General features: G+C 48.5%; 2 protein-coding genes and 1 non-coding gene across 3 annotated transcripts; all 3 read right to left on the bottom strand.

The window, feature by feature from the left end:
• Nucleotides 1–374: 374 nt before the first annotated feature.
• Nucleotides 375–446, bottom strand: SPPG_10146. The gene has a single exon. It is a non-coding gene; the product is annotated as a tRNA-Glu (tRNA).
• Nucleotides 447–568: 122 nt separating this feature from the next.
• SPPG_06412 (uncharacterized protein) lies at nucleotides 569–3,797 on the bottom strand. The gene is made up of 2 exons (XM_016754624.1): nucleotides 2,745–3,797; nucleotides 569–2,680 (listed from the first exon to the last, which is right to left on the bottom strand). The coding sequence occupies exons 1-2, from the start codon at nucleotides 3,762–3,764 to the stop codon at nucleotides 737–739; spliced, it is 2,964 nt and encodes a 987-aa protein (XP_016606774.1). The 5' UTR covers nucleotides 3,765–3,797; the 3' UTR covers nucleotides 569–736.
• A 174-nt stretch (nucleotides 3,798–3,971) lies between these two features.
• Nucleotides 3,972–6,454, bottom strand: SPPG_06411 (uncharacterized protein). Its single transcript, XM_016754623.1, has 2 exons — nucleotides 6,127–6,454; nucleotides 3,972–6,052 (listed from the first exon to the last, which is right to left on the bottom strand). The coding sequence occupies exons 1-2, from the start codon at nucleotides 6,268–6,270 to the stop codon at nucleotides 4,076–4,078; spliced, it is 2,121 nt and encodes a 706-aa protein (XP_016606773.1). The 5' UTR covers nucleotides 6,271–6,454; the 3' UTR covers nucleotides 3,972–4,075.
• Between the last annotated feature and the right edge of the window lie 388 nt (nucleotides 6,455–6,842).

The raw sequence follows: 6,842 nt of genomic DNA, 5'->3' as shown, positions 1-6,842 counted from the left end.
CGACAGAATGTCGTCTTTTCACATCCGGACCACAGCTCGTTAATGGAAGGGGTTGTGAGTGAGCTGAATCTAGGAGGATCTTGAGCGTAGACTGTTGTTGGTGTGAACCCTCTTGTGCTGTTGCGTCAAACCTTCTATTAGGCGCAGACATATTATTGGAGACTAGGCGATAGTCCAAATTTGTCTTGCATGTACATATAATTTTTCCGGTCTGTTCCTTGATGTGAATATATCAGATACTGTTAGAAAGAAATCTACTGTCCTTTGTCCAGCTCGATTTGATTTGGAGCAAAATCAATATGGTCATGTCATAGATTGCCTGTCAGCACCGATTAGAGGCATCTGGAAAAATATCGGTCACGCAAACCCCATAGTTCCGCATCGGGGAATCGAACCCCGGCCGCCGCGGTGAGAGCGCGGAATCCTAACCACTGGACCAATGCGGATTGTTATCAGTACGAGAGGTCAGGATGTACTTATCAATAACATAAGCTCCGACGCGGACATTTGCCTGTCATACTTACTGCACACACAGCTTAACAAGAGATTCGGGAAAAAAGAGACATACTGAAGAGAGAAATTACTTACACATTCCATCTAGAATAATCTACACTCATAGGTCTAATCTGCAACAGAGATTAAAATATCTATATAAAACCTACTCAAAGATAACACATGACGCAAATGTTCGATCAGTGGCTACTTGCTACAATTCTAGAAATAATATAGCAGCTATCTAGATGGTTCCCTGGCCGGTAGATACCTCAACTCGACTCCAATCGACTTGGCGCCTTCTCATTTCGATCCAGCGATCCAAGCTCAGTTCACCTGGAGCTTCCCCAGACACCGATACTCGGACGCCTTTGTCATGTTCGATGAGACTGGCCAGGGATGATCGCCATGCGTCTGCTACAGCCTGTGAGATGGAGGCTGAAGAACGGGGGACGCGTTTTTCGGCGTTGCCGGATGAGATGGAAGGTGGGAGTGGGGCCCACGTAATGGTAGGTGTCGATTGCAGGGTCTTGAGACGTGAAGGTTTTATAGGTTGAGTTGGCATATTAGTTGCAGTTACAGGTGGTGAGTCGGCTTTGATGCTGCCGTTCTCCGATACCGTTACGTGGTGCGTATTGGCTGCGTCATCGGGATGGTAAGTTACGACGGTTTCTCTACGCGTTGCAACTACGTCGTCGTCAGAAGAGCCTTTCTGTGCCAGCTTGTTTTTACCCTTTCCTCCCCGCAAAAAGTGTGAGTTTTTAGATTCTAAACGCGGCGGGTACGTGATGTCTTGAAGAGCTTCTGGCTGCTGTTCTTCATACGGATGCCCGCGTTCCTGAGGTTGCTCCATCGGCCTCTCGTCCTCCCGAGAATGCTCTAAAACTCTGTCTCGCCCTTGTCCTGGCGCCGGCATTGGTTGATGTTGCTTGACAGGACTCCTGCGTTCTCCACGCCGATCCTCCATTCTGCGGTTCGTAGGTCGTCCGTGAGTGACTACGTTGGGAGCGCCAGTGACTTCAGGCAGCGAATCTTTTCTTTCAGGGTACCATGGTAGCGTAACCATGCCGGTCTTTACCCCCAATTTGGACAACTCCAGTTGTCTCTGCTGGGCACCGCGAAGATCACGAGCAAGTTCATCCAACTGCTGCATGATCGTGACGCTAAAAACGGTTATTGGCCGTACTGAGGAACCGCTGTCGCCTTTCGGATCGGAATCCGATGTAACATCAATCGGTGTGATTTGCGCTCCACTGGTGACGAGATCTACATCATGTATCCAAGATTTATCGTCGTCCACGACATTGGCAGAAAGTGGTCCCTCTTCCGGAATAGGGGCACTTTTTGGAGCTGCTTGACGCTGCTGAGACTCCCGACGCTGACGCATTGCATGGTCCACGGATATCCTGTTACTTGCCACCGACATTCGCCCGGATTTAGAGGAAGATGATGACATGATCGCTAGCATATCCACTGGAGCAGGTTCTGAAGTGGATCTTCGTCGTCCTTGTGGATATTCTACAGAATGCTCAATCGGGGGCGGTACAAAGGAAACATGTCGTCTAATTCTTCCGATAGTATCCATCCACATGTCACCACCCAGCGACACCGATTGCCTTTGAGAGAGTTGCGTGGAACCATCAGCAATGCCAGCACGCACTACTCTCCACATCGCCACAAGTACAAACAACCAGCGCTCCAGATCTTCATTTTTCTTGGCCCGCAAGATATAGTTCTTCCCGTCATTAGTTCGGATAACAAAACATTTCTTGGCGTTTCCAAACCACGCAGGCGTAGTACGTTCCGGTTGTGTGCCCGCCTCCGACTTGCCATCACCACCTGCCGTTGTACTCTTCGGTGAGGCCCCATCTATGGGAAGGTCGACAGGTTGGTACATTCGCCGATTCTTTGTACGCTTTAATAAAGAAATATGCGTTACACTCCCAATGTGGATCGTCCATTTTGGAAGGTGAACCCATTTGGACACTGGCGACCCAGCGTTGGTAGTCAGCGGCGAATGATGTTCGTCCGCAAGTAGAGCACTTGTGAGAAGAGGCATCGGTTGAGCATTAGGGATAGGAATGTAGGTTGTATTAGTTGTTGATGACAAAACGGCGGCTGTTTTTCTGGGAAGTTTTATTTTACTAGTGCCAAGGCATGTCAACAGGGTACCATCAAAGCGAAGGAGCTGCAACAAGGATATGTTAGAACAGCCGGAAGCATAATTTCTGAACTGTCGAAAAATGGCTTACCCGCCATTGCCATCGCTTGTTTCGCCCCAGTTTATACAAATGACCCGAGAAAACAGGAGAGATTGCACCAAGAGACGATGGAAACAAGGACTGCATCACAGAATGCATCATATTCCCTCTGGAATCTATGGTTGTATCGCTTTGGCTCGCACTAGTCACGGTTCCGTTGGTCACAGACGGTGAACTTATAGACACAGACGGAGTAGGCAGTAATGCGCTATCTGGGGGTGATATAGGTGGGGTTACGCCATCTTGCGCGCTCACTGGTGTCATTCCGAACGAGGCCGATGACCTCGTTTCCGCATATTTAGGTTGCGCTACGTCGGGAAGATTCACCATCGAAACAAACTTTGGAGAGGGCAGTGAATAGTAGTTCAGAGCAGGGATCTTCTGCGATTCAGCAGATGGTAGAACTGAGTCGCGCTGGCTATTGTCAGATCCGCTCTCCTTGCCAGGAGCTTCTCGATATCGGGTTGAATGGGGAGCGCCCGCTATATATTGCTTCGCCTCTATATCGCTGGTGGGATGTAGCTCGGTATTTATTTCTAGTTCACCAATACTACCTTTGAGCGCGGAAGCATCTTCCGATACTCGGGACATGGGCCGCGACCTTGACCTCTGCTTCGCGGCAGTTTTGATGATAGATCGCCTTGGTGTAGATCCAGTCAAACGACCGCTGATAGGGTTTGCCGGTTGTTGTTGCTGTAGCTGTTGCTGTTGCTGCATTAACATAAAATATGCCTGCTCGCCATCTTTATCGTATGTGAAGGAAGCCGCAAGTGAGCTCCGGGGCTCCGACACAAAATCAGATGGAGCTGATATCAATGAAGGCGATCCGCTCCAGTTCGAGTCCCTTGCCTCAAAGTGAGCACTAGTTCGAATTCGGAGAGCTTGAGTTAGGGTGGGAAATGTCATGTCCGTATAGTACGACGCTATGGACTGTCGCTGGTGTGGGCTTGACGGATCTCCATCTCGAGCGGTTGTTGAAACCAACTCTCGCATGGTCGCACCCTCACTCATTCTTTTGCGCCAGGCAAATGAGCGACGAGGTAAGAATGAAATGGGAACACTTGTCGCTTGCAAGCTCAGGTCTTGTAAAATTGGTGCCGTAAGCGCTGTGCGGCTTGGGGGTTGCGCAAATGAAACTTGCCGCTGAAACAACCCGCGTTCCCCTTTTGTCTCGCATCGTACTAAGCCACTAGCGCTAAAAACTATGGGGTCCTTTTGTTGGGCTGTGCATCCTCCTGATCAAGATAACCAAAAGTTTATTTCCACAAGCCTCATCTACAAATACCTATATACTATCTATGAAACTGTTTCTTGTTGCGTTGTTACAGGAGCGAGTCTGCGACGCTTCGTCGCTTAATAGGGCCATGAACCACAACATCTTCTAACCACCACCAACGTGCTTTGATAGACCTTGCATACGTTGCATACGAGACAACATTCCGGGCATACCCGTGCTCATCCATACATCTACCCTCTAGTTCAAATCCCGGCACTTCCAGAGTATGCAAGCCGACGTGGAAGGATCGGAGCAATCGGTGGGTTTGCAAAAACGGACCGAGTGAAGTTTGCTCCCATTCCAATGTGGCTCCATGAATAGCCGATTGGCCCCAAACATGAAAAGACACGAGATCAGGCCAAATAGTGGCACTTGCCAGCAGTGTAAGAGTGCACCTTGGGGTTATGAAGCGATCTAGCCGTATCACCTTGAGTTTTGGGCACTTTTCGACAAGACGGGGAAAAAATGTGGACGGGAGATTCGAGCAATCTCGATGGAGTGCCTCCATTATCAAAACTTCAAGTTTGGGGCTGTCCGCGGTGAGGGCATTAACGATCGACAGACATATTTGATGAGCAAGTATCGTTATCCCTCGGACAGCAAGATAGCGAAGGTTTGGAAGACTGATAAAGGTCGTGTCAGGTAAGATTGTGGGAAGAAAATTGAGCTTCAGAGTGGTAAGATTCGATGCATTCGGTAGAATAAAGTTGAAAGGGAAAATGGGGCATGACCATATGGACAGGGTCTGAAGGTTCGGCAAGTGGAGTGGAGTATCACCCGCAACTGGCTCTGTCCCGTATGGTTCGTACTTGCCACTCCGCAGGACTAGTTTCTTCAAGCCGTGTAAGTTGACCGCAGCAGGACCCCACACCGCGATTCCATCCTTTGTAAACGTTTCCGCTGGGACTTCCAGTTTCAACTCCTGCAGCTGTGGAAAGCGTTCCACTACCTCTTTGAGATCGGCTGTACTTGGTCGATATTCATCATTTGCGTACAATTTCAGCGACCGCAGTGAATGTGTCCACCATCCCATTGTTCCTGCTCGCGTACTATATACAGGGAACCGTACTTGCATCGTGAGCGGCAGCTCTCTGAAAGAACACTTTTCCAAGCCAACTTTTTCCAGTTCCTTCATTCTACTACAGAGGTACCGTACCAAAGACATCCAGCCGTGGTAAAACCACATGTCGCATTTGTCCATCACCAGACACTTTAACCGAGGGAGATGAGTGGCTATAGCTTCCACGCCAGCCGGTGTCAAGTTGGCGTATATGAAGGTAAGGGATTGCAAATTCGGGCAGCCAAGAGAAATAGCTTCGTACGCGTTCGTTGGGACGATGAGCCAGTCTAAATCCAACGTTAATGTGGTGAGGTGCGGTAGGCCAGGTCGCTCTAGTTGACCAGACTGTCGAAGGACATCAAGAAAGTTGACCAGTGCCCATGAGCAAATATCCGACAGTTTCAGATGTTTTAATATTGGCGATGGAGAAGCCGGAGCCACCTTTGGTATACGATTCCAAAAAGTCGGCTTGTTCATCTCAATGTGGGTAAGAGTAGGTTTGTGCTTCATGATCCATGTCAAATTTCTTCTCATTCCCGACCCTCGCCAAATTTCCCAATGCCTCCCTCCTATTCTTCGTTCACTTTCGTGCAAATCATCTGGATACTCCACATCCATTGTATCCATACCGGATCCTCTACCATCTTCTTCCATTCCACTAACCCCTTGCGGTTCTTCCTCTTCTTCTTCTTCCTTTCCCCGCAAGCTTGGTACAATAAGGACCTCTAATCGAGGACAACCCTCCACTGCGCCAGGTACTATCCAATCGCTCGAGCAAAAGAGATAGCGTAACGTGGAATGTCCTCTAAACTGTTGTGCTACCTTTGTCAGAAGGTAGGCGGCATCGATGGTGTCAATGTAACGAGACGGCTCAATGATGAGACGTTCGAGGCGGGGATACCCTGATAGAATCCTAGGCAGTGTATAATCCAAAACAGAAATTGTGGCCTCCAAGCTCAATGTCTATATCCGGAGATGAAAAATTAGCATTTGTTAAAAGGTAGTAGAGAACCGCTGTAAACGTGGAGATATCTTACACGAAGGTCCCGTAGAGCACCTCGCCAAGTACGACACACTTTTGCTAACCCTGGTATTTGCTCATGGAAGGAAAGAAACGAGAATATATGGCAGATAATTTCTATTGGCAGGTCTGCCACGACAAGACGACATCCTTCAGACATGGTGCTCTACTCGTTGCGCAGACAACGACAACAACCACGAGGAGGTTGAAAACAAGTTTTCCACAAAGAAGGTCCATATTGTCGCTATCTGAGGGGCCGGAAGTCATGATGGCTGTCTTTCCCAGTCGTTTTGCGAGCCCCTTATTCGCAGACCTTGTTTTTCCTTTTTTTTTTTTTTGTTTCTCGCACGTCAAACAAAAACACCCGACTACACACACCTTGTCAAGCGTCTGGGTTTAAGGAGCGCGTGCCCTTACCTAATCCCTAACGAACCGCAAGGATCCGCACCTGAGACAAAAGGGGGGATGACATCAAAATCACGTGGACAAGGTTTGCCGCTTTCTTTTCCAAGTTCAGCTTTTGCTTTTAAAACGATGAGCACTAGCAAACACCAATGAGATTATCGTAAAATGGATAGCCATTTTTTGCATGGGTGTGGCATTATTCGTTATTGTTTGTTAAAAAGAACAAGAGGAAAAAGACTCCACCGCAGATAAAAGTGTGGCCTTCAAGTTGCTTTTTGCAAAATAAAAGGAAATAAAACCACTTGCATTCAGCAATGGTGGTGGGCA

This window comes from Spizellomyces punctatus (assembly GCF_000182565.1).
Source record: "Spizellomyces punctatus DAOM BR117 chromosome Unknown supercont1.11, whole genome shotgun sequence".
NCBI lineage: Eukaryota > Fungi > Chytridiomycota > Chytridiomycetes > Spizellomycetales > Spizellomycetaceae > Spizellomyces > Spizellomyces punctatus.
This window is presented reverse-complemented; position numbering and strand designations above follow the sequence as displayed.

Bases quoted from the DNA above. Each gene is read 5' to 3' on its own strand.
- SPPG_06412 (XM_016754624.1), bottom strand. From the start codon at position 3,764: ATGAGTGAGGGTGCGACCATGCGAGAGTTGGTTTCAACAACCGCTCGA. The intron at 2,681-2,744 runs GTAAGCCATTTT...TCCTTGTTGCAG, and splicing joins ACAAGCGATGGCAATGGCGG to CTCCTTCGCTTTGATGGTAC.
- SPPG_06411 (XM_016754623.1), bottom strand. From the start codon at position 6,270: ATGTCTGAAGGATGTCGTCTTGTCGTGGCAGACCTGCCAATAGAAATT. The intron at 6,053-6,126 runs GTAAGATATCTC...CTCCGGATATAG, and splicing joins GTGCTCTACGGGACCTTCGT to ACATTGAGCTTGGAGGCCAC.